Source organism: Cottoperca gobio, chromosome 11, assembly GCF_900634415.1.
Source record: "Cottoperca gobio chromosome 11, fCotGob3.1, whole genome shotgun sequence".
In the NCBI taxonomy this organism is placed as follows: domain Eukaryota; kingdom Metazoa; phylum Chordata; class Actinopteri; order Perciformes; family Bovichtidae; genus Cottoperca; species Cottoperca gobio.
The window spans coordinates 7,604,051-7,631,539 of record NC_041365.1 but is presented as its reverse complement, the minus strand read 5'-3'; the positions used below and the strand labels follow the sequence as shown (position 1 = coordinate 7,631,539).

General features: G+C 41.6%; 1 protein-coding gene across 1 annotated transcript; it reads left to right on the top strand.

The window, feature by feature from the left end:
* Positions 1 to 6,886: 6,886 nt before the first annotated feature.
* Positions 6,887 to 23,573, top strand: mylipa (myosin regulatory light chain interacting protein a). The gene is made up of 7 exons (XM_029443780.1): positions 6,887 to 7,300; positions 8,620 to 8,810; positions 17,213 to 17,398; positions 18,839 to 19,036; positions 19,159 to 19,323; positions 20,290 to 20,707; positions 21,830 to 23,573. Exons 1-7 carry the CDS (start codon positions 7,214 to 7,216, stop codon positions 22,025 to 22,027), a joined length of 1,443 nt encoding a protein of 480 aa, XP_029299640.1. The 5' UTR covers positions 6,887 to 7,213; the 3' UTR covers positions 22,028 to 23,573.
* The last annotated feature ends 3,916 nt before the right edge of the window (positions 23,574 to 27,489 follow it).

Genomic DNA, 27,489 nt, shown 5'->3' with positions numbered 1-27,489 from the left:
GCCAGGGTATGATGGTGTCATTACAATCTTCTGAGTGCTTCCTGCCAGTGGAGGTCAGGCTGTTGATAGTTTCTGGAGCCAAAGACAAAGTCATGCAAGACTTTATGTTCAAAGGTAAAACTGGAAAGAAACAGATGGTGAGTGCTGACTTGACACTGTAAAAACGTCCTTTCTGCTTATAGACAGGAGACCTTACATTGTAAAGCAAACACCTGTTAGATGGTGAAATCATTATCCCGCTTTTGCACCAATTTCCCTTGTAAAGATCATCATAACTTGTTTTAAAATGAATCCAACTCTCCAAACTGTTGTGTAATCCTAATTCACATAACTGGTTAATTATTAAGAATGTAAAATATATGCATCTTTGACTTTTGCAGCTCTGCCAAATCAAAAAGGAATAACACTTTTATTAAAAAAGGAAATCTAATTTCATTACCTTTTTCATCTCGGCTGCTGTCCAACACAATTTCCTACACTAAGAAGATGAGATAATTTTAAGTTGTTAAATGTTTAGGAGCTTGGACAGCTTGTTGCCGTTGCAGAACATTAAAACTAAGCTCAAAGCCCTCAAAGCTAAGAGTTTCTTCCTACATTTTTGGAATGGCTCAAATGCAGATGGATTTCTCCACAGGGATTATGTATCACTTAAACTGTATATAACTTAAAGTTAATTGCCTAATTACAATGGATCTAGTGAAGCTTATGAGAAAAATATTGCCTGAATGACGTCATACATGAAATGCATAAATCGCCTTAAGTCGTTAAACTAATCTTAAGAAGTCATACTTACTTATTAGTCGTTCAGTTGCTCTTTTTTCTCTCATTTCAATACTCTATAATGATTCAGGAATCAGGAGTCACACATTCAGTATTTAATCATAATTTGCCCAAGAAGAATCGAGTTATTGGACACTCGCTACAAGACTGTGTCATCGTCAGTGGTACATGCATCATTTGCCTAATGAGGCGGTCATTAGGGATGATGGGTTGCCAGTTTTGTGGCTTTAGGGATGAAACTCCTGGCTCACAACAGATGAGACTTATTTCCTTCCTTTTTCTCTTTTTTCTTCTCCACATATGGACACACTGCCTTTACAGACACTTCTTCATTCTCTCCTCCCACATGTTGATATGGGCCAGATATACAGTTTGAATATGCACACAAAAAAAAAAATGCATGCACTACTAAAATAAATAACCTGAAACAATATTGTTCATACCCTCCCACCTCCTTCCATTCTCCCCTTCCCATTTCCCCAGCACTCCTCATTACAGTGACGATGGTATCTGGCACTGGCAGTCAACCAGTCTCTATGCCTCCACACCTCAATGCAAACATGCTCCATTTTACAATAATCAGTCACATGGCTGAGAATATAGAAACATTTAGTTGCATGTGTTTTGTTTTCCTTTGCATTTTGTAGCCTACAGCCAGCTAAGAATTTGTATACAGAAGTAGAAACGAGAACATGAATGATAGTGAGACTGCCACCGTATAAGACTGTTCAAGACAACAATACATAAACGTACAGAAAGCAGAGCCTTTAAAACATGTATTGCATTGCGTGATGTCTTTACACTCATCGATAGTGGTATAATCAAATGTAATACTACTGCTTAAGGAGCTACACACTGTACACATGCTGTACGTGTCCATGTTCATAACTTTGCCAAAGCTCAGCTGTGTTATGTAATAAGTGGTTAAGCATGTGCATGCATGTTGAAAATAGGTTACAGCTATGCATAGAAACACTGAGGGTTGCTCCGGTTTGCAAAAGCAGCAATATTAATAGCAGTCGTAGTGTAAAATCATAATTATGCAGCCACACAGTCAAATTGCATGTAATGGCTTCAAAAGGTGCCTAACAGCCTGACTGTCAGAATTTGAGGAAATTACATTATTTCCATGTCTTTTGTCTCATAATGTTGTAACGAAAGGCTGTTAGATTTGGGCTTTGATAAAAATCCTTCTCATAATTATCTTCAGCTGAGAGACTGTTAAAGCACTTTGGAAATGTAGTTACTCTGACAGACATGAACCACATTTAAATAACTCCAATCATGCCCTTACTCACACAACCCATATCCGCAAGATATTAAACATGCCGTCTGAGATTTTTTAAAACACAAATCACCAAATGAACTAAAACAAGTCAGTGGAATTTAATAAAGACTGTTGGCACACACTGACCACGGAATTTAAATTTGGTCTGAGGCTGTAATCTGTGTTGAATATATTTGGTATCTGTATGAAAACACATTGCTTTTCTGTTATTGTCTCGATACACAATGATTATAAATCCTATTTTGCTGTAAAATTCAAACTGTAATTGTACAACATGAGAAACAAAATCAATGTTCCAAATTCTCCTCACATAATTTCTTTGAGGGGAATTTGAGAATGATCTGGCAACGAGGAGTGTCCAACATACATTTCACCTGAATATGTTATAATATAAATTAGAATAAAAATAAATAAAACCATTATCACAAAAAAGCTTTTATTCATAAATACATGACATATTCTATTAGGTCTTCCTCAGCTCCCACACATGGAACCATGTATAAAATGTTCTCTGAGAAAAACGGAAAGGCGGAAAAATAAACATTAACTCCAACTGTGCTGCGTTTCTGAAAATAGCATTTCTAATTAGTTAGCAACAGTCACAGAATTTGTATCAGCACACAGCGGTTTACACAGTCATCATGCAAAACCAATCATACGGATAATTCATTGAAATCTAGGTCACTTCGAATCAGCAGTCACACAAACTAAGATTAGATGATTCTAATACCCAATTTACCGATGGTTGAAATAACCAGTCTAACTTGATGGGTGAATAATATAAAGACTACCCGATCAAAAGGCAACCAGATCTCTAACTTAATAAATCAATCAATCAACTTTTTTGGCTTTGACATAGCCAGACTCCCTCTGCCAGCTCCTTAGTTCTCTCTGACAGCTTCCACTCTGCCCGGTAACGTAAATTATCTCTTTCATCGCCTGAATCTACCAGCTCAATCCTCAGGAACATTTCTTTCTCCAAGATCAATGAAGCTATCACAGAGTCCGTAGCTTGTCTGGCTCTTGGCATTCTGGGGGAGGAACGAGAAACCCCGCGACAAGGGGGTGGACCGCATTTAACCCCTCTGCTCCTGACTTCCTCTTCCTCGTGTTTTACCAATATCACTTCTCGTTCATCTGAGGTAGATGTACTTGAAGAGCTCTCATTGGTTGATTCCGAGCTGACGGACGACTGTGTGTCCTCTGATTGGTCAAGGTCCACTTGGTAGGCTACTTTCCTGTTACTTTGTCGGTTGATGGACAGACAAGGAGGCCATCGGAGGGAGAGACAACTTCTCATTGCCAGCCATAATTCCTGAGGCCTGAATAAACCTGACCTCTGAGGTTGATTTGTGTCATAAGCAGCATCCCGTTTCTCCAACAGCATGCATTTTGCTGCCAATTCTGCCTCCACCAGCTCTGTTACTCTGTTAGAGTTCGTTGGCAAAAGTTCTTCTTCTCGGTCTTCAATCTTTGACTGTAGCTGATGATCTTCTCCAAAGCTGAAAGAGCTGCTGAACCTCTGGCTCCTCTTCATCGCTCTTTCTGCCTCCACATCTAAATCTGAAGGTGAATCTTCATCTGATGAGCATCCATGTGGTAACGACGGATCTCTACACTCTGTTGACCGTGGCCGTTGATTCTCTTCGGACTCAGTGAAGCTGCTCGCCCCCTGGCCTTTCCTCATATTTGGGCAAACAAGTCCCTCGTTTTGCCTAATATGCCAGCTGACTTTTGCTGCTCTTCTTTCGGCTAACGAGAGATAGATTGAACGGAATAGAAAAAAATGGAATCAAGGCTATCACAACAACAACAACAACAGCCGCAGCAGCTCTGCTAGCATGGCACTTTCTGACATAATCTCTGCTTCAAGAGGCACAGCTTTGGCTATGGAGATGGGCAGTGATGACGCTGTGGTGTCATGTGCCCACGTGCACACACACACAGACACACAGAAACCCCTGCATGGCTATGTGTTCACGCTCCATTCGACTGAGCGGTGACTTGCCTCAGAGGGAAGTGATGTCAAATTGCATGATGTCATACCTAGCCGCGAACCAGGAGTCTGCAAATGGTCTGTGTTTGTGCGAGAGCCCAGATGGTAAAAAAAGACGCACCACCCACAAAATTGACCTAGATGTGCATAAGGGCAGTCTTAATAGATAAATGTTGTTTCTCCCACTCTAGTTCTTCTTGTAGTCATTATTGCCTTGGTATTCAATTACAAATAATCTTTTTTTAATTGTTATTTTTGTTATTTCTATTTAATCTCTATGTCTTAAAGTATAATAGTGTACCAAGGTAAATATACAGATATCTAAATTGGTAAGATCAAGATGTGAGTATTTAGAAACAGCACTGTTAGTGTACACAGCCAGATAAATATAGACGGTAGTATAGCAGGTAATGTATAAATATAGCGAAATATAGCAACCACTAAATAAGTTATCCACAACAGATGTTTTTCATTGCATCCAAGATAATAATTAATGTATGTATTTAATTATCTACTTTTACATGCAAGGTCCTGTATTTTGGGCTGTGGGACAGAGAGAGGCGAAGTGAGAGAAAGTCACCAGCAGGTAAAACAGCTGTATGTACCTGCTGGTGCTCTATGTGTAGTAGTAGTAGAGTACATGAGTGTACTTGTGTATGGCTGTATGTGTGGGTGTCTGGCTGTATGTGTGGGTGTCTGCCTGCCTGCTCAGTAAGTACGTCCTGTCCCACGTCGACAGTAGGTGATAGGTCACTCGCTTTCTTCCTTGCTTTTCCATTTATGGTTAGTGACGGCTGCTCAGACTGCACGTCCCTCCGTTTGTTCATCGTACACATTCTTGCATCACCTCGGGGCAGAAGGGCACCAGCCACTGCAAACTCATCGCACACAGAAAGACATGATACAGCTGATAGTCCATTTTTGGTGTGTAGGGGGCTGCATATCATTGAGTGTCACTGGAATATTCCCAGATCAGTAGCACGTGGTAGAATACCTTCCTGGACAGTTACATTTCACATATAAATGTTAGTGGTGATCAACAATATCAGTTAATAATAATACATTTCATTTGTATAGAACCTGGCTTTTATATTTATATTTTTATTCAATGCTCATTTTCAAGTACCAGCTAAGCATTATGCTCTCCTTCGTCTCCGACAGCGCGTTGACTCACACTGCTTTTTATCGTTTCATGAAAATAATGATAATAATGATAATAAAGATGGTATTAAATATCGATATTTTTCAGCGTATTGTATCAAAGTTAGAAATTCCAGTATCATGACAACACTTGGTATTGAGGTCAAAGTCAAGTAGCTGGTGCTCATTGGATTGGAAAGACTTGATTAATTAATAACAGCCAGGTCAAAATCAAAACACTGATATTTTGAGAATGTTATGTCCTAAATGAATAAATGCAGGATCATTCAAGATGCAATCAAAGTTACTTAAACTCTCACATAGGTAGCATTTAAGAACCTGACAAATCTGAATAAACACCAACATATTACAGACAACAACAATAGTGCCTGTAAATTACTTCATTTGATTCAAAGTGCAGTCAGTCAGTTGTAAATCAGCATTTAGCAGAATATTTTCTGGACCAGTTGAAAGAAACATCTAAATAAAGAGACACTGCATCCTCTCATTTACACATTTAAATCTCATCTCACACCAAGTAAATTCTTTAATACTGTAACTGAACGAGGAAGTGATTGTCTCTGGGTCCTGTATCTGAATCACTCATGCTACATCAGTAATGCAGTGGTGGGAGAGCAGAGAAATATGGAGAGGCACGCTGCCTCTACCCTAAAATGTCCCCTGGCAGACAAACACAGGGCTTGGCTGAACACTTTACCATTGCCTCCCTAGTGTAAGCATGAGTCAGTGTGTGCCTGCAGTTTTCTGCAGTGTATTCTGGCCTAGTCTGTCTCCCACTGTGGAAATTACAACACTGTTGATGAATAATTTATCATAAAGGAGTTAGTATTGTGGAAGATATGTTGCTGAGTACACATTATTACATTACATGTCATTTAGCAGACGCTCTTATCCAGAGTGACTTACAGTGAACTAACTACAGGGACAGTCCCCTCGGAGCAAGTGCCTTGCTTACGGGCACAATGGTGGCAGCCCTGGTATTGAACTCACAACCTTCCAGTGTTGTATATTTTCTATTTGTAAGCTTAACCACTAGACCGCCACCACCTACTACATTTAGCCCTAATTATGAAATGGCTCTTTATAAATCAGTGAAGTAGTGAGTCACCTAAACAGAAAATAAACAACAAATAAGTAAAATGGGTGAATAAATTATTAAATAAAAGGTCAGAGGTTTAACAAACGTGTAGAGATGCCAAACAACCTTCATCACAATCCTATTATGATTTTATTACTCTTTATATCAGCACTGGAGACAAGGAAGTCACTTTTATATTAGCCCTTTGTTCAACACCTTCATAAAGTCTAACTTCAATTAAAAAAAGTATACACTTTCATTTTAGCAAACATGTCTTCAGTTCAAGGATAAAAAAGTGGGGTTACACAAGCAGGGACACACACAACCGGGACGCCATCATGAAAAATTCTTAAAAGCTTAGGACAGCTCTGCAGACTAGCAAGGCGGGTTATTTTCCCATTCTCACAGCTATTTCTGGACTCCATTCCTATACATTATTCACACAAACCGAGGGGGAAACCCATATACAAGCCATTAAACTCACCCCAAGGTTTGCTGAAGTTCGCTTAAATGTCTAATTCATTAGGGGCAGGTGTGTTGAAAGCCACTTTAGCTTCATGCAACAGGCGAGCCAGACGAGGGCGCAGTGCACTCCTCACACTTTCAGGCAAGCACGGGAGGTGAGCTCGAGCCAGAGCAGCGTGCGGTTGTAACACGACTTCCGATTGGTTTACCTCTTGCAGCGATTATGTCAAACGGACCACCATTGGACAGCAATACGTAGGCGGAGTCGTGCATGGCATTTCATTGATATAGCCTACAGCTGGTGGCTACAGATTCGCCACACGGAGTGGAAGGGCTATGAAAGTGACGAAGGTTTGATGTAGGGTTTTTGTTTTAAGAAGGCTCGAGAAGTGTTTTATTATTTTAAAGAGTGGCATACCAAAGATTTCCACAATACACAGCCAAAATGCTCTGCCACGTTACTCGTCCGGATTCGGTGGTGATGGAAGTGGAAGTTGATGCGAAGGCGAACGGTGAAGACTGTCTGAATAAGGTAGGCTGTGGTGGATTACACATCACGTTTTGTTATGTTGATACCTTTTTTAAAACACCGTGTCATGGTCAGGCAGGGCAGCAGTGCACTGGTTGTCTTTCGAAACTTTATATTTGCCTAAACTTGCGCTCGACCGCTTATTTATGACTCCAATATTCTGGTAAATAAGATTGAGGAATTGAACCCAGTTGCTGCACTACAAGAAATACTTTAACAAGATGTATTCACTGCCTGACATCATATTCACTATGAACTTTAATCTATAAACAACACTAAAGCTACATATGCGTCTTCGTTGCATATAGGGACGTCGGAAACAAAATGTTCTTCTCCGCGCAACGTGCAGAAAACATCTGTATGCAACAATGAAACCTTAAGATGTCGATTCCAAGTCAAAACGCATGACTTGAAATGCATGTAGGAAAGTTTTGACACATTGGGGTAAAACTGCCGTCTTCTACCTGCATGGCTTAGTCAGAGGCAGATGGCTTTGTCAAGGTTACTTGAGTTCATTCTTCTTCTGCCTCTTGTAGGCGCTCACCGCTCTGGCTCCACACAAACTGAAACTTAAATCTGAACTAAGTTTTTTTTTATTTTTTAGCTCTTTTCCCTCAAGTAGATATGAACAGGGTAGCATGCGAAATTGTTTCCTTTAATCAGCCTCAAGTTGTTTTTTCCGCTAATAAAATATAAAGCTACTTCAAATGCATGGCAATTTGCCGTGGGTGAGTTTTTTCTCAGCCTCCGGGCTCTCTGCAGACGTTCACCAGCAGTTATGTAATAACCCCGTGGCCGCCGCCGCCCTCTGGCGTGGGATTGTGGGCTTGATGAGCCCCTTTACCCCGGGAGAGCCTCCACGTTTACTTCCACCCTATCGTGAGCTTTAGAATATTGATGGGTTTTATATGTGTAAGAGTAGCACTGGGGGGGAGCAGACATCCTAATGAACAAAGTGATAAAAGCATCCTTATTTTCTCCTTCGCCTTCTAAATCTTGCAATAGTTTATTGATTACTGTTGGGGAATTCTGTTGATTCTTGCCACACTCCACTGGGAGATCAAAACTAATATGGATAGTCTTGTTCACGGACATTTTGGCCTGCTGACAACTCTCAACATGTTAGGTGACCTGTCTACTTGTGTACTATCCTGCTGAGATGATGTATTTGAACTATGCACTTTCATAGAAACTGTAAAGCTTCCTCTGCCTGATGTCCACAATACTCTACTCATAACAGCTATAGGATCCTTTTTTTTTAAATTATTATTTCTTTGTTCAAAATCCAATTTTATGACTCAATTTCTTTCATCTCTTTCCAGGTTTGCAGAAAGTTGGGCATAATTGAAGTGGACTACTTTGGGCTGCAGTTCACAGGCAGCAAAGGAGAGAACCTGTGGCTGAATCTGAGGAACCGCATCTGCCAGCAGATGGATAATGTGACGCCCTGTCGACTGAGGCTGCGAGTCAAATTCTTTGTGGAGCCCCATCTCATTCTGCAGGAACAGACGAGGTTTGTTTACCAACTCGTGTGCTGTCATAGAATCGTGTGACAATCTGCCACATGAAAGTCACGACATTTGTTTATAGGCATGTGAACAGACTATTGGCCACTTCCTTTTTATGCAACATTCTCCACAAAGCACTTGCAAATCAGCTTTTTTCTGAAAAAGTGCAGTAAAATTAAATCTGGTCTTTCCATTAACGCATACCTTTATGACCGCATATGACATGCAATGGTGAGCACAGAGCACAGAAAAAAACAAAGCCATCGTTAGTGAATTTCCAGAGCATAATCTGATCACTGTGTTTACAGTAGAATGCCCTGTAGTAACCTCTTCGCTGAGCCCTTCTGGGGTTACTAAAGGTCGCTTTTGGTGGAGCTCTGGGCAGGAAATGTGATCCAGCAGCCCTGGGGTTATGTGTTGCTCTGCGTCTGCCTCCAGGGACCCTCTGTGTGACAGCCAGGACCTCTTGTCACTGCCCCCATTAAACTCAAAATAACTTTTGTTGTGCTTTTCTTTTTGTTTCAATTGTTTGTGGCCATTTTGTCTGCACAATAGCACACTCTTCCATTTGGGCTTTTTTGCAGATACTAGTTTGGAAACTCTGATAGGCCAATGTATGGTGTTTCGCTTCATAGGGTTTGTTTTCACAGACATGTGTCATCATGAGTCACTGTTGCATCTGTCTTCATAGGGATATTTGTAATAGTTTTTGAAAGCACCAGGATATACATTGCATGTGCACTTTGGTTTTATATATTAGATATTTTCATTTTACAAAAACAATAGCCAGAAAAAAAACTGCTACAGCAGATAACGCATTAGAGTCTCATCTCTCCTCCCGACTATCAGATTAGTTTAAGGGGGGGGGGGGAAGAACACTAAGAACAAAGTAACAAGCCTCGACAAGTGTAGATCCTGACCCGGTATTCCCCAGCCCAAGTTTCACATGTCTTGCTAGTTCATCCACTGCCTCACTTTCAGCTTTTTCCTCACTCCCTCTTTCTTCCTTTCTCTGTTCTCTAGCAAATATAATGGTATTAACTTGGTTCTCTTGCCATATTGCTGTCAGATATATATATAATGTCACCGCCCACATATCCTTCCTGTCCATCTCACTCCCCCTCCCCCCCTTCTCCTACACTGTGGCCTATATTTGGCTATCTTATTTGAAGAAGAAAAAAGTGAAAGGCACAGGGGGAAAGAGTGAGTGTGGAAGACGGTGGCTGCCTGCTCTCTGAACTCCACTAGATTAGCAGGGGTTATCAACAGATGGCTGGTGTCGGGTGGGGGTCATGGGGTTTGTTAAAAAAAAGTGAGATAAAGATGTTAGATGGCAGGCAAGTGTATGTGGGGTTTCTGCAAATAAATACTCACACATGGCACACACCAACATGCTGTCAAGTTGTGTGTTTAATTTTGGCAGAGTCTTCGTGCCATCCATCTGCTCAGATGTAATATCATTTAAGTGGTGGGGAAGCAAACCCGACACGGGGCAGGATGTTGATGGTACACAGCAGTGGCATTTTGGGGTCCAACACAGGTCTGGGATACGGCTATTACTGAATTTAATGAAGGGTAATCCTGTATGGCAATTATGGGGTGAATTTGTTTTAAACTTTAATTTGTTTTACTTGACTTGTAGGGATTATGTTCATAATTTGAGTAAATTAGCACTTTGAGGACCAGGTAAGGTCAATTCAAGTCCTTTCTTGTGCAGTCACCTTTGACCTACTTTAGGCTACCACTGCCTACACACAACTTGTACTGAGTGCAGGCAAGCAAGCAGGCAGACCTCCTCCATGGCAAACGCACTGCACATTTGTGTTAGTCGCATGCCTATTTAAAATGTGTCCAATTGTTAAGTTCCGTACAGAAATTGTAATGTGCCACACGGCACATTTGCTGCATTTACTTTTAAAAACTCGGTCAAAGACCATCAGTCCGTGAACAAGTTTTAGAAGTTGAAACCAAGCATGAGCATCTCGGCACACCTTGTTTCACAAGTGTATGTGAGCGGGAGTTAATGTTCTCAGCAGTGTACACGCAAAGCATAAGGGACTGTACGGTACCACGACTCTGAACTGTGGGTGTCTTCTTCGACACCCTTCTTATAGGCCTTATTGCATAACCTGTACTGGGTGTGCACAGAGCTGCTAACATAAGCTGCAGTGTATTCTGTTGCCACATAAAGCCTTGCAGGTCACTTGCATGTTCTTGCTCACATGCAGCTGAATATTTGGGTACTTTTGTGTAAAACGTTCCTCTTTTGTTGGGCCCACTTGAGGTGGAAAATGTACTATCCAGAATTAAACCCGCATGTTGTAGTATTTTAAACCAGATTCCTACCATAGGTAATACTTAATATAACCTTAAGTTAGTGGGGTTTTTTTTCCTTCTACTGCACCAAACCAAAGTACAGGCCGTATCTATTTGAGTTGAAAGGCTTAAGTTGAGCTTGATTCTGTGGCAGCCGTATCCCCTGCTTCTAAAACCCTTTTTTCCTAATCTCATTGCTTTAAGATTCTCCACTCACACATCTCTCCCTGGCTTGTTTTCTAAATCTAGTATTTCCCAGCTTTCGTTGCAAATAAGACACTTTTTGTCAATGCATACAATTAGCTTTTAGTGTGGCATTCTCTCCTCTCCCAGCCTTTTTTATATTGTGCAGCTGAAAGCGCCACATTGAACGAAGACTCTACGTCAAACCTTCCAGTGGTTTGATGTAGAGTTGCACTGAAACATGCTTCCAACCTTTTCTTAGCTTAATCGTTTAATTTCACGCCAGTGGAAAACAAAAGCAGTTCTCCAAAATATAGCTCAAAAACACCTAATTTTTCCTTCTGTATTTCCATGACTTATCAACTGAAAGAAATAACACTTCTCATTGGTTAAGGGATACTGGCCCAAGGGCCTCAACAGCACAGCCTGTGCTATCTGCATCATTAACCACCACTTGCTAGGGGGTGTTTGTGGTTAATGTATGTGAATGTTTTCCCTCCATTAGCACTTGTATTTAACATTCTGATCAGGCAAACATTGGATCTCCTGAAAGGGCAAAGCTATTAGTACAGGTTTTATTAGAGGTCTCGATTGTTAACCTGTTTACCGCATCAGGTCTTAAGCTTATGTTTAACTGGAATCCAAACCAGAAGCCAAATTAGTTTCAACCTGTAATCAGTCTTTTATACTAATTACTTCTCAACATATTTGCCTGCAAGTTTATTTGTGTTTCTTCACCATGAAGAGTTTCTTGTGTCGCGAATGAGCAGCTAGCTAGCAAGCTAATACTAGAAAGGCTAAAATACAAGACATTCATATCCTCAAAGGCAAACCTGTCCGATTGTGACTGTGATGCAGCACAGTACCAGAAATAATTCCACATCAAAACTATTTAAATCCAATGTTAAGGACTCTGCTCTATTGATGTCATCCTTCTTACTTCATCCCAGGCAGTTCAAAGACACGCTGGTCAGTGGCACTGGAGGCTCTGCAGAGGTGAATGTGTGTGTTAACCTTGCGACAGACTATCGATCTGTCCAGGGTGTTTCCTTGCCTTTCCCCCAGTGCATGGGGAAATATGTTCCAACCCCATGTAGCATTTGTAGACTGGATCAACCGGGAAATGATTCTACAATTAAAAAGCTTGACTTTTCACGGATGCCAACTTTTACCCATGAAAACTGAGACAAGGCCATTATCTCTACAGTGTCTCTTCAACTGAGCTTTCTTCACAAACTAATTGAGGTAATTTATTCAGGTCACACAAGTTAAAATGGTTAGCTCACTGTTGCAGGCTATGGAGACGATCAAGCCAAAGATCACACAAGATGCCTGTGGTTCTTCAAGCACCCAAAAACAACACTTTTTTTTTTTCTTTTTTTTTATCAACATCCTCCATCGTCTGTAATTGGTAGCTTTTACCAGCCCTAGGAATTCCTTTGCTCCCTCGTTTGTTGTGCACTCGAGTAACCCAGCCCTGATTTATTTTTTTTCTCTCTTTTTTTTTTTTCATCATAACATTAGCTCTTGCCAAAGAACGACAGAATTGTTTCATTTGTTTGGTGCCTAAACTTGGCTTGATGCTGAGCTTTAATCACTGTTTTACCATCCAGCACAGAGCGCCAGCCTGTAACACAAGGCATTTAGCATACAAACAGCTTCTTTGTTTTATTGCTGTATCGCTTTCAGTTCAACTCGACACAAAGCAAAGGCGCATGATATTTATTGCTGGAGAAATTATTGTTTCGCAACTTTTCGGGTTAATTACACGACTAAATCTTCAATAAGCATTTTAGTCTGACTTTTATTCAGCCAACCTTGGGAGAAGATGTTTAGTAGGGTTTACTATAGTTCATTGACCGCTAGTAACCTCACAGCACACAGCTTCTGGCAGTGTGTCATTTGACTCGCTTACAAACCACATTGTTGAGAGCCCAACCGATGAGGTCTGAAACTCTACTGGTGATTGGCTGGATGAGGTGCAGTCTCCAGGCAGAGGTGTTAGGTTTCAGTTTGTGGGGATGTTTTGTTCTTCTGTGAAATGAACAGGCTGACATTCTGCCTATTGGGGGGAATAGACACTGAGTTGAGGCAGAACACATTTAAAATCAGACAAAGGTTTTATAGATGGGCAGAACAGACTAGAGAGCGTTTAGTTGACTTGGTAATGAGTGTCCGGTTTCACTTGAAAAACTACGCCTGTGCCTCTTTTATTTTCTCTAGCACCAGAGTACATATGACAACTTGTAAAGATTTCTCAAATCTATGTATATAAAGTTCCAAATACACCATTTTGAGTTGCTTACAATGCACAAACACTACATTTTAGGATATTTTGGTGTACTACATTTAAATGGTTTAAAGACGGAGCAGAATAAATCAGCTGAAACACTTGAATTATCTCTTCAACATCCTTTTTTAGCACAGCTCTGTAGCCAGTGACCTATTTCTTTTCACAGGGTCCAGGCCTGTATTTGATTGACTTATTCCAGCCAGGCAATCAAGTATTCAAAAACTTCTGCAGCACCCAACACGACCCCTCCTTCTCCCACAACCACCGTTTTAAATAACATGTATTTCTCCTATGCTTTCCGCTTTCACCTGGGGTCTTATGACTGTAAATAAGTAAGCCCTTAAGACTTTGATTATGGGTTATCTTCCATGAAGGACAGTGTAATGCACTAAAAGTAGGAGAGCGCAGACTCCATGGTGTTCAATCTGTCTGGCCAATCTAAAGACGGAAGCAATGCTGCAAGGTTTACGGATGACTGTCATGATGTGTGTGCATGAGTCTAAATAGTAATGCGTGTTAGTCACTGACATGGTGAATCAAACGGGCTGAAGCACACAGAGGAGCGGTCTAACTGCTTCTCGAGTGAGTCTGATGCAGCATGTCCTCTTCACGTCCCAACAAGAGACATATTTAAGGTCCTGTGATTCTGTCAAGCCTAGTTACTATCACGAGTCAGTGGTTTAGATGCCTGTTTGGTTGAGTGGGGTGGTAATTTATCCCTTCTGTTGTCTCTAGTCACCTTGGTTATGGGCCTGTGTTTAACCTAATGGGGTTTGTAAAAGAATAAAATAATTTAAGTGTACTCAGAAAAAACCCAGTCACTTCACACTCATAAATGTTGTGCCCACTCGAGCATTAATCTGTTTTTGATTGTTTCCCCAAGTGTTTTGGGGTTCTGTATCAACCACTTGGCCTCAAACATCATGTTGCGAGACTGTGGATTCATGGACTTTTGTGTCTCCCCCGCCCTGAGTGAGGGACCCTGACCGATGCCGAGTCAGCATTACACCACCTGAGCAGACTGATCATGGCACAGCTGTCCGAGGAGAAGCTATATACTTTTTTATATAGAGGCCACAGAAGATGGGTCGGTAATGTGGACAAAACTGTTGCCCTTGTTATCACAAGAGTTATGCAGGGAGTTATCTTTGCTGCACACAGCTAGTATTAAGAGCAGATACAGTAGCAGTATAGATTCACAGGGGCCTCAGTGGGAAACTGGTTACCTTCTGCTTGTGAAGCATCTGTGTTTTGTAAATTTGTTTTTGTGGTGTTTGGCAGACTAGTGCATATCTGATGGCCTCAGGGAAGTCAGGCACGGCTATTGTTGAACTGTCTTGCCTCTGTTGCAGGGCCTGTTAACCTGTTCTACTATCTGCCTTATAATGGGTTTTCTTCCAAATGTTAATTAGAGTTTGGCTTGAAAAGCATGCACACACCTGTTTACACAACCCAGGAATACTGAGGTCGGATGTCTTGCTCAGCAGCCCAGTGGTCAAATTGTCACTGATGGTTGGTTAAGTGAAACGGCTGAGGTTTAAACTCATCATGTTACAGATTCCGTCTGTTACATCACCAAACTAACATGCCAGGTCTCGTGCGGAAGAAAGCTTTTTATGATATCAAATGCATTGCTCAGCGGCACAGTGACCGACATTAACCTTGTATCAATCCCTGCCTGAACTATAGTAACCTCCGCAGCTTGCCCTATAATAACCCTTTTTCCTCACCCTGTAGTAAACTCCAGGCAGCCCTATTGTTTGCATCAGGCAGGTAGCTAGCTAGCAGCGCTCCATCACATGATGCCTGCTGGGCCTGACACAATAGAGATCGGTGTTTGTGTGTGTGTGCGTTGGAGGGAATGGGATGTTTAACACCATATCAAAGCAATGTTTGTTATGCCTGAGGCTAGTCAGCTATGGTGCTTCGTTGTTATGGTCTGGCTTTATCATGGGTGGTGTAGACTGACTTTGTTTGTGTGCCTCACAGCTGCTTTCGCTACTGCTGTTACTCCTTGGAAGTGCCTTGGATGTGCGTTGGATGAGGTGTGCCTCTGTTATTGCATACTAAAGCCGTTGCAATACACGTGTGTGTGTTTGTCTGCCACTAGTTGTGCACTGCTCCCTCAAGAGGTCTGGTTATTAATCCCAAAAGATGACAGGAAATGTCACCTCCAGCTTGTTCCTCCGGGTTTATATTAACGTAATAAAAGTGCAATGGGCGCTACCTTCCCCCTTTACTTAAAATGTCCCTTTCTTAAATCTCCTCAAGTCACGGTGTGACCTGATTTGCACAAATGCAATACGTCTCTCTTCGCATCATGCTTCAAAGAGAACTGTAGCCCAAGGGATTTTGTTTGTTTGTTGGAAATAACAAGCAGTTTCTGGCGCAGTCTACCACATCAGGATGCGGTGGGCCAAAATGGTCACAACCATTTTACACATTAAAATCTTCTACTGCTGGAAATCTTGTCGGCACAGGCTAGTCATAATGTCTTGCATTGTCAAGTTGGTTCTGTATGAGGTCACTGCATGCATGTAATTGCTGAGAGATAATGACTGATGGCACAGTCAGGAAGTTGTGGGGAAATAACTGAAGTCACCAGCCAGTCAAAACATTGGCCGGGAACAAGTTGTCCGACTTGTTTGTGGCCACAGAAGCAGGTGACTTAAGACACGCTTCTTAAGGTTACTGTGTCGTAGGTAATCTCAAGGATCAGTTTAGGTTACTCTAGTTCAACGCTCTTCATGATGTAAGGATTGAGTCAGTCAGGGTGTTATTTCTTTTGACGTTTTGTCTCCTGCTGCTAGAAGGAAAGAATTCCTCACATCTTCTGGTCAAAACAATGGAAAGGACCTGCCGTGGCTTTATTTTTAAGAATTTAGCTGTTTTCCTTGGCCACATCAGAACTAAGTGTTCTTATTTAATTGTTCAGCCCAAACATTAACAATTGTTGTTTTTGACCACCATTAATCTTTGAACAATTTTTCCAACTGTCACACAAACTCACCTCACACGCCCCCTCGAGTCAGGCAAAACCAGACTATTGGAGGCTTGTCTTTAAAAGGGCATATTACATTAGTGTGGGGTTACATTTTCGACAACAAGCCACAGAGACACAGTAGGCATGCCGGACATTGTACCTCATTGCTATTTATTGTATTCAACATTCAGACTCATCAGTCGCGCATTGACCATGCAGATGTAGTTCAAGCACAGTTGCCTTGAGTCGCCAGGTTAAAAGTCCAAGCACTTCCTCCACTGGAGAAAACCACTCGATCACTTTTAACTGCGTTCCCACTTCCACTTTTAGCGTGAACTCACAGTTAAAGGAAGTTCTAACAGTGTGTTCTCAGGAAGAGATTGGGAAAGTGATTGATTGTGACCATTGAACAAATGTCAGTTTCCTTTCGTGTGTGTGTGGGTGGATGGGTGGGGAACAAAGAAAGTGGTCACTGTTTGTGATGGGCAGAGATGATCATTTGTCCTCTCTCTGGATAAACGTGAAGATATAACTTGTCTTAGTTTGTTAAATGTAATCACTGAAACTACATCACAATGGCAGTTGGAAGGTTTCCCATTTGACCTCCGTTCTGTTTTCTTCCCGTCCACCAGACACGTCTTCTTCACGCACGTGAAGGAGGACCTCCATAACGGTCATCTACGTATGGGCTCAGAACAAGCAGAGGAGCTGAGCTCACTCCTGGCACAGGCCGAGTTTGGTGACTACAACCAAAACACAGCGAAGTACTGGTACTCCGAGCTGTGTGGAGAGGAGCCCAGCACTGCCACTATGAACAGGTACGACACTCTTGCGGGGGGAAAAAAAAAGAAGAATGTTCTTAATTGTGTGAACACGTGGCATGCACTAGAAAGTAGTTGTTGCTTTTGTGACCCAGAATCCTTCTGTTCGCTCCACATCTTACTGTAATACACACCCTGACCTGTAACATCACTAATGATGTCGGGGGTTATAGGGTAGTTTACACAAGACGACTGGAATTTGGACATCATTTGAATAGCCTTATACATACTGTACACGTTAACAAGCTATGGCTAATCATTGAAACCTGTTCTGTTCTCTACTGAAGCTCTGACCCCTCACTATCTTTAAGGCAGATAGTCGATAAAGATATGATAAGCAAATAATGGGTCATGGATGGTATAATGTGGCAGCTGGTGTTCAAGGGTTCAAATAAGGATTTTTATATAAATTGCAGTGTCTTTTCAATGTATCCAAGGTGAAATACTTTAGATAAGAGTACATCCCACACAGTGTGTGTCCGTTGTTCTTTTCTTTTTTTAAAGCTAATACACACACGCACATGGATCAGCCAATCGGCAGCTGACAGGGGATCAAATGGCATGTGTTTGCAGAGTTTCACTGACAGAACCGTGCAATGCCTGTCCCACCTAAAACTGTTGGGAATGTATCCAAGAATTACAGCAGTGTCTCCATGTCCATGGTGCAGTTGCAGCCTTTTGTGCCTACTGGAACCATTTGTTGTCCACATGGCACAGTTCCTCACAAGCAGAGACTCTTAAATGATGCATTATCAAGCCTCATCTCCCAAACTGCTACATTAAACAGTTTATTCATGTGCTGTATTGCACCAGGAGGCACTGCTGTTCACTGCTACACCTCCAGCCTGTAGGTGCATGCATTTCCCAACAATTACCTTCTACAAATTTCATAGAATCATTTCCCTACTGTGGATTATTATGGTATACATATGCCATTAGCAGGGTTGGAAAAAGTATTAGAATAGTGTACTCGAATAAAAGTGCTGTTTTAAAGAAATTTCACATTGAGATAAAAAGAAATGTGAATATATAAATTACTGATATTTATAAATACTTTAAAAGTACCAACAGAAAAACAACCTTTGTTCCAGTAATGACCAGCTGGCCATTAGGCATTTTCTATCGCAGTCTAGAAATCAGCTGGCTTAAAGCGGCTGCCAAAGCATTGATCATTGACAAGTGTAGTTGTCTGAAAAGAACCAGTCTAGCATCAGAGCGTTCTGCCTGAGGCGTCTTCAACTTTGACAGCTCAAACACACTCTGGTGTTGCATTTATCGTGCTCGTGTAATACACCTGTCACAGTGGGTGTACCGAGATGTATAATGTTCTCTGCATGATGACGCTTGTGTCAGAGACTGTCATTTATAATCCAAGCTAAATAAACTTAAATGGTTTTCTTTCTTCCCTTCTCTCCCCCAACCATATCCCATCTGCAGCATTGTATCTAGACACAAGGCTCTGGAAGGTTTGATCCCCGGCTCAGTGGAGTATCAGGCCCTGCAGCTGGTCTCCTCTCTGGAGCATTACGGCGTGGAGTGGCACTGGGCGCGTGACGCAAATGGCCAACGGCTTGCCATCGGGGTCGGTCCCGAGGGTATCGCCATTTGCAGGGAGGACTTCAGCTTAGTCAACAGGTATGCTGCGCGTAGACATCCGCAAATAGCGCTGTGTATTCTTATAGTGATGGGTCTGATTGTACTCATTTAAGAATATTCAACATGTAACGGTTTCTTCTCTACTTGCCTCACCTTTTTAGAGTGAGCTATCCAATCATCCAGATTGCCACCCAGTCGGGGAAGAGTGTGTACTTGACAGTAACCAAGGACACAAATGACAGTGTGGTGCTTTTGTTCAAGCTGATCAGTAACCGGGCAGCCAGTGGTCTGTACCGGGCCATTACGGAGACCCACGCCTTCTACAGGTGAGAGCGCACACATGCACACATGCACACATGCACACATGCACACTGAGGTTATAGAGCTGTGCAGTCTGCATTTAATAGATCCACTGTTCCAGCACTGTTCCACAAAGTCAACACTGCCTTACTTAATTAGAGGCATGGTAGAGAAGTCGACTGTAGACATGCGGTGAGCCAAGGTTAGGTTTTGTATTTCTGCACGTCTAACAGCTGTAGCAAAGACTGAGTCACAAATCTGACCTGCATTCAAACAATCCTCCAACTCGCTGTAGCATGTTTTGATGATGTGGAGCAGTTAATTGTTGACTATCCTTCTAGTAAATTATAAAAGAGGTGGGGAGAAACCTGACCTGAGAGGTGCTGCGTAAACATTTGTACTGAGTATTGCTTCCTGAGTATTCATTCTCACATATTTGTAAACATTGACCAATTGTGCTCCTGTTAAAACGTTTTTTTTTTTTTAATGGTAACAATGCAAAGCGGGACATATATAAAACGTGTGATAACCCCAAATAGTTTGGATGGAAGTGCATATAGTGCAGGATGATCTTCAGTGGGTAGAGTCGGTCAGATTTTGTGTGTCTGAATTTTTGCAGGGACAATTCAAATGGCTGAGCTATGAAATTGTGAGTCACAAAGGTACACAACACAGCCCTGTCCTTTTGTTTCAGGGATGGGTTATTAGCTCAGAGTCTGCAGATTATTATTTTTGGCAGCCATGTCTTCGTCCTGCTTGCTCAGAAACAAGTGTGCAGTGTTTATCTCACAGTAGTGATGGGGCATCGGAACAGGATGAACATTAGGTTTTGCCTAAATAAACAGTGCAGAGGGGGGGGGATTGGAAAAACAAACATACCCTCCACAACAGTGAGGTGACGAATAGCTTTGAAGGCGTACTGAGTCGTACTGCAGATAATTTTGGGATTTTGCTGACTGTTGTAATCACGTTTTATCTTCTTTCCTTTCTAGGTGTGACACAGTTACTAATGCGGTGATGATGCAGTACAGCAGAGACTTTAAGGGCCACCTAGCGTCACTTTTTCTCAACGAAAACATCAACCTGGGCAAGAAGTACGTTTTCGACATCCGACGCACCTCCAAGGAAGTGTACGACCACGCCCGCCGCGCCCTCTACAACTCAGGCGTCGTGGACCTGGTGTCCGGCAGTGGCGAGAGCTCCTCTCCTTCACGCTCCCCGAGCAGAGACGACCAGCAGGACGAGGGGCTGGACTGCGGCAGCTGCCAGCAGAGCCGAGCCTTGCAGGAGCGGCTGCAGAAGCTCAGAGAGGCTCTGTTGTGCGTGATTTGCTGCGAGGAAGAGATCGATGCTGCGTTCTGCCCCTGCGGCCATATGGTGTGCTGCCAGACCTGCGCAAATCAGCTGCAGGTGAGACTCTTCTTCACCCACAAAATGTGTGTAGACATTTCTATGGAACACTGATTAGTTTATCATCACTGATCAGCCACATTGGGGGGGCTTTTCATTAGCGTGGTTAGCATCTCCTTGAGTCGTATACACTGAGGAATGACTACTGCTGGCTTTTGCTATACTGCAAAAGTAGATGTCAACACTACCTTAGAAGCAATACTTTATAAAAGTGAATTGGACAACAAGGAAAGAGCTGGAAAACCTTTTTTTTTCTGTTCCTTGACTCAATGTACCTCAGCCTACTTTGAGTTTCCCACAAGCTCTCTAATTATACTTAATTTCTAAATTCTCATCCCTTTTTTTTTTTTATGGTCCTTAAAGCAACATCTAAAGCTTTGCTTGCTCTCTGCTGACCTGAATTGCCCCCCCCCCCCCCCCCCCCCACTAAATCAGCTAAACGTCGCCCCTCTTTGTGGAAGCAGATGGTGTGTGTGTGTGTGTGTGCGTGTGCGTGTGTGTGTGAGTCTTATGCAGGGATTATAGCAGCCAGGCAAATCTTACTTCCATTAACTCGACTAAGAAACGTGACCCAGCTAATGAGTCAGTAGAAACGGTGAAGTTCCACTGCTTGGAAACCATTTTCATAGCAATCATTACACTTTTTCGCCCGTCACTGAACGATATTTGTCACAGTGTCCTTCAGTCATCATTAACATTGGTTTGATGGCATGGAGTGGTGACTCATTAGTTGCCTTGATGGCAGTCGACAGTACTAGTAGAGAGCAGGTTTCCGTGACACTGACTATGGTTACATGTGCTCTTCGACACCTCCTTGCGTAGTCACGTGTCTGCCGGGAATACGTGTGTTTTACCCCATTTTGCCTGGAAAAGACAGATTTGTTAACTTGTGTTTCCTCAGTTTGTTTTTCTATAAAGAAAATGAGATGTGGCATTGAAATGGGTGTGTGATGAGGTCTTGCTTTATAAGTTTCCCACCCAGGATCTCCTGGATAAGCAATGCCAAAATACACAACTTCACAACTTTGAATGTATTAGTTGAACCACTTGAGAGTTGGCTCAAAGCACAAGTGACCTCAATATTGAAAAACAAACAAATACTTTGTCTTTCCTTTCCCTCAGTTGTGTCCTGTGTGTCGGTCGGAAGTGGAGCACGTGCAGCACATCTACCTGCCCACCTGCACGAGCCTGCTGAACCTGACGCTGACCGACAACCACCAGCACCGCAGCAGCAGCGTGCCCGCGCCCATCCACAGAGAGCTGGCGTCTCCTCACAGCTGCTCCACAACAGAGTACGACCACAAGATGTACCATGCATAAAGACAACTCCACCAAACTCCATTATGAACACTTTTGACACAAAACCAGACTAAGATTAAGGTTTCATTAGGAATGAACATTTCTCGACAGGTCTGCGTTTCCTGCCTGGACTCCAAGAACTACCAAACGTATATAAGCTCCTGAACATATTCAAATCTCTACACACTGAAACCACTCCCTCAACTAGTGTGTATCTGGTGTGTTTTTATTATTTACCTTGGACTGTCAGTTTGTCTGGTTGGTTCTTAGTATTGTTGCTATTTGTTTGCGTGTCATTCTGTCCAAATCTTGTTTTGTTTTAAACATCCCCTGCCACAAGATGATTTTAGATTAGGCTCTTATTGTCCTTTTTTAATTATTGCATCAGTTGACCTGATGCGGAATAGAAACGTGTTTTTGTTTTTTAATTTGTGTGTCTGTCTGTTTTTTGTAGCTCCATATCAGACTCCTAGCCCCAGAACCCGAACTATATTATGAACGTATGTGTTTGAGAATAGCTAATAGCTAAACACTTTTAATTTTAATGCTTTGACATTTTAAAATTATATATTTTTTTGATTTGAGAAGGGAATTTTATGGAGAGTGAAATGCATTTTTTATTCTTTTTTTATTCTCTTCTTCCATGTTTTCCATGCCAATTAGGGGGAATTTGGAGGCTAAGCAGATCTGCTTCGGGTATATTATCGCATACTAATCAGGCGCTAAGGCCAGCCATGGGCCAGTTCTTTTGCTCTCTGGGTTAAATGGGGTTCTTTTTAGCCAACCAGAACTGTGACCTTGGCTGTGAAATGCAGTATCTTACTGCCACGACCTCCTCCACCTTGAAACGGGACTTGTTGATTTACTGCCACTTGTCCAAAACAACAAGCCCGGTTTCATAGACTGCACCTTTCTGTTTTTTTTTCTCTCCATGCCAACAGAAAGTTAGAAATTAGAAGCACCAAATGCTCTTCTACTAGACGCAGTACCACAAGGTTGTATACAAAGAAAAATGCGAATTTTGTCGAGCAGCAGTTGCTTCCTCTAAAAACCTTGGCTAGAAATGGCTTTCTTTCTCTGGGGTGTACTACTGAGTTCCTTTTTTTTTAATTTTTTTTTTTTAAGGGTACTAGGAGATCTGTCTGTGCAATACTTGTTTGCTTTTTGAAAAGCTTTTTCATTTTCAAGTTTTTTTTAAATTTAATTTCAAAGACTATTTAAAAGCAAAACAAAAAACATTGTCACTTTACCAAGGAAGCGTTCCACATGTCTGTAGGGGGTTTGGCCTTAATGTAGCAGCAACATCGTGTTTTTATTATACACTTTTCAGAGACCTTTTTTCTGGTTAAAAAAGGAAATCTTTTATTTCTTTGATGCTGACTCGATTAAGCTCAGTCACTACAGGGGAAGGACTTTTATTTTTCACATTGTACAAGTAGCAATTTGTTTCTGTTTTCTGAAGCAAAAGCCACAATTCTCTGTAAAATAACTCAGAATTAAATCCTTTTTTTATATATATATATATTCTGTTTTTAACAAAAGAAAGTATTAAACATTTTTAAGAACACTTTGTGGGACATGTGTTATATTTGTGTATGTCATCTGTAAGCACTTGTAAACCTGAACCTCACTGTGTAGAAGGGAACTGGAACTAGTTGTCTTACTTTCTTTAAATATGTTCCTTCTCTTGTAACATACTGCACATGTTCATCCCTTTTTGAATTTACTAAAAACCTTCAAATGGAACGTATCAGAAAAGAAAACGTAACTTTTTGTTTGGTTGCACTACTCACAAATAATGTCCACCAAGGCCATGACCTTTTGAGGAACATAATGTTGAACTACACTAACTAACACTCTGCTGACTAGTCATTTCCCTAATGGCACTTATTCATGTCAGGCCTCTGTTCCAATAAGCAGATTTACTAACGGATAGTAAAATTCCCTTAAAGCCAACGGTTGACTTCATTCTGTGCGTGGTGTTACCCTACAAAGTATCAAGATTAATCAGTAACCCTGCTGTCTTGAAACAATCCGGCCCTAGACGTTTCAGATGACGCTTGGTGAGAAGAGAAAGGGCACAAAGTATTTTCTTGTGACCTGTTGGGCTGTGTGGAGCGGATACCTGCCGTCACTTTAACCTTCACTTCTCCAGCACCCCCAGGGTAACTGTTCTCTGGAAGGTAAACGCCTCATTTGTCATTGTCAGACTAGGAAGAGGGAGTTGACGGTACACTAAGGAACTCTGTATGTTGATGAGAAATGACAAACTCCACTGAACTGTGATTAGAACATCTGCAAATAAGAGTTCAGTACAGCAGCTATTGATTAGTCAGACTTCACCCTTCCCTGAACCCCCGTCTATCTGTTCTTGATCCTGTGAATGAGAGTGCGTCTCTCTTTCTCTCCCCTTATCTCTTTTCTATATTTGCTCTCGTGGACTGCCATTAAACACACTCCGAGGACACTGACGACAGCAGGGAGGGAGAGACTTATGAGGAAGCGCTGCAGAACTTCAGTATCATTGCAGGTTATAGCATCAGATAGAATATAACTTGGCTTTAAAATTCAACTTTAACCTAAAATTACAAGCGAACACAATGAAACTTCTGAAAATGGGAGAGGCTGCAGAACAGCGACACGGACTGATCAATCCATAACTGACACAGATTGACATGCATGCACATGTAGCCACGAACTGGTCAGGTCATGGTCTCTGGCTGCAATGATGCTTTCCCCTGACCCAGTGACATGTAGTTCAAGCACAAACGGGAACATTACTAGTCATGTCAGGATACAGGTGGATAAGCTTATGGTATTATTTCTAAAGAATGCACGGGGGGGAACACTGCAGAGATGTGAAAACCGTTTTCAGTTGTCACACTAATCTGAAATGTATCCATAATACCACACAAAACTGCATTAATCTCTTGTTGAAAAAATGCCCAACCAAATATGGATTTTGCAGTGGGTGGTGACATGTAGCGCCAATGTCAGAGAAAAAGAAAACGGCTTAGTGGTTTCATTGAAGATTTTGGATTTTCCTAATCTGATTTTCCTAATCCCTGATATGTGGGACATTTACAGCCATTTTAAGATTTGAAACAATTAAATATCACCTTCGACATATCTTTAAATGTTCTGCGAAAAACATTTTCACAAACAATTATTCCTACTGTGTAAGGTATTAGTGGCTTTCTTTTGCAAATGTCCCTTTTCTAGTGTGCATGTAGCCCACAGCAATAATCAATCAAATGTGATAGATGTGGTTTGTGACCTGCTTTTATGTCTGACTAATACTATTGGGAGCTACTGTACATTTTGTTAATGCTGGATGAAAAGCTGCAGCAGGTTTAAAACTAACACTACTAGTAAGGCTGTGCTCTGTGTGGATATAAAAGATGCACACTGCATAAAGAAACTGCATAATTGAAAGCACAGACTGGAAAAACACAGGAAGGGGTTTCAGGTGATGATTTGTAGCTGGAAGGGGAATGTAGCGATGACGCAGGTACTTTCAGCCATTTCCTTTCCCTGTTGTTAATGTGTTAATTTATGAAATCCCAACCTATTCTTAATGTATATATCATATCTAACCATTTGCACTGCTGGCTCCCTGTGTGTTTATAAGTCTGAACCGAACGCTGCTGCCATTAGTGTGTGGATTTACTTCACAGATGCACGCTGAGGACCGAATGTCACTCGGTGTTCTCCTCTCACAGAAACATCTGCCAAATGTATGACAGATTAATGGGTGTTTACTCCACATAACCCAATAGCACGAATTGTAGCTTAATTTGGGAGTGCATCCTCAAAACCCCATTTTCCTTTCTACTAATTCAGATAGAACTGGCGGTATGTGGTGATGGACCTCAGGCTTGTGCCTTGACCCTCACTGACAGCATGGTGGTTAAGGTTAGAAGCTTGTTTATGACTTAAGAAAAATACTTTAGAATGAGAGACTCCAGTTATATAACAAGATGTAACTGTTATACTTATGAGGCACAAAGGAGAGGAGAGTATGTAGAAAGGGGTTACTTCATTTCTCTGCATATCAAACCGTGGCTCTGAAGATTTGCCATGTTTTCTTGTTAACACTTAATGTAGTTTGACCTACTTCTCTGCAGCTGGAGCTTTTTGTTCTTCTTCTTCTTATTATTATTATTATTATTATTATTATTATTATTATTATTATACACGCATTCCTTATTAAGTAGTGCAAGCAGAAGCCAGGGCCTACTGAGAAAGAGGAAGTGCTGCACATTTAGTTTTTTCCCCTGCATTCAAATTGTAGTTCATCACTTCAAACCTCACAACAACACACAGAGCATATTCCCTGATGGAGAAGATCCGTCTTCATCCTCCTTACCTGAGCCACTCAGGTAGTAAACAAATAGAATTTTTAAGTGCTTATCACTTCAACTCATGCCAGGAAAAAGAACATCAAGGATTCTCAACAACTTTACCCACCCACTACCATGTGGTTCTCACATCTGCTCGGCCCAATGACACACTGCCAAGGGAAACGCAGCTCCTCTGAATGTGTGTGAGACACATTTCCTCTGGGCAAACAGAGCCCACCTCTTGATGGCAGCGTCATCTGGTAACCGAGTACCGGGTATAGTCTCTGTGTGTGAGCATGTGCGTGCATGCTGTGAATTCCTCTCAGAGGTTTTAGACGGTTGTAAACAGCCAGCCAGTGCCAGGCTACACAATGTTCTCCATGCAGAGAATTTATGTGTAGTCATTAGCACATCCACTTTAGCATGCGATAGTGTAGTGCTCATATCGACTGCAAAAGGCCTTATGTTCTCTGTTTACCTTAACAATTCAAACATTCTGAAATGTAAAATCAAGAGACAATGTTGTTTTAATGACTTGTTTTAAGGATAGCACAAGGTAACGTGTTTCTTTATCAAAATAACAAACAATTTAGTCTCAAGTCTGTAGAAAACAAGCACAAATATTCATTTTAAATATTAGTTTTTGGCATTTTTCACATTCAAGCGTGCACCGAGCAAATAAAAAACAGCAAAAAAACATCTGCAATTCTAGATAGCATTTTTTTGTGTGTGATTCTGCCCAGTATCTATAAACCTGCATAATGGAGGAGTAGTGAACATGGTGAGGATTAGGATTCATCATCTGGGAACCAGAAATGTCTACGCAAAATTTGATTGCAATCCACCCTACAGTTGTTGAGATATTTCAGTGTAGTCTAAAAGAGTGGATGACTCACCGTCATCGCCATCCTAAGGGCCACTCTGATAGCACGAGTATACCTACTGAATGTCATATGATGACAAAAGTAACAACAAATGCTTTAATAACACAAGTTGTGGGACCCTGACTTGTATGTGGGGCAGTATCTAGACATCAGGTTAAATATCACAGGTATTGTATATTAGTTCAAACGGTGAGACTGACCCATGCCATACAAGCAGTAAAACCTGCACGTATGTACAGAGATAGCCGCACTTTCA

Coding starts and splice junctions, on each gene's coding strand:
- mylipa (XM_029443780.1), top strand. CDS start 7,214: ATGCTCTGCCACGTTACTCGTCCGGATTCGGTGGTGATGGAAGTGGAA. Junction 19,037..19,158: donor GACTTCAGCTTAGTCAACAG/GTATGCTGCGCG, acceptor TCACCTTTTTAG/AGTGAGCTATCCAATCATCC. Junction 20,708..21,829: donor CCTGCGCAAATCAGCTGCAG/GTGAGACTCTTC, acceptor CCTTTCCCTCAG/TTGTGTCCTGTGTGTCGGTC.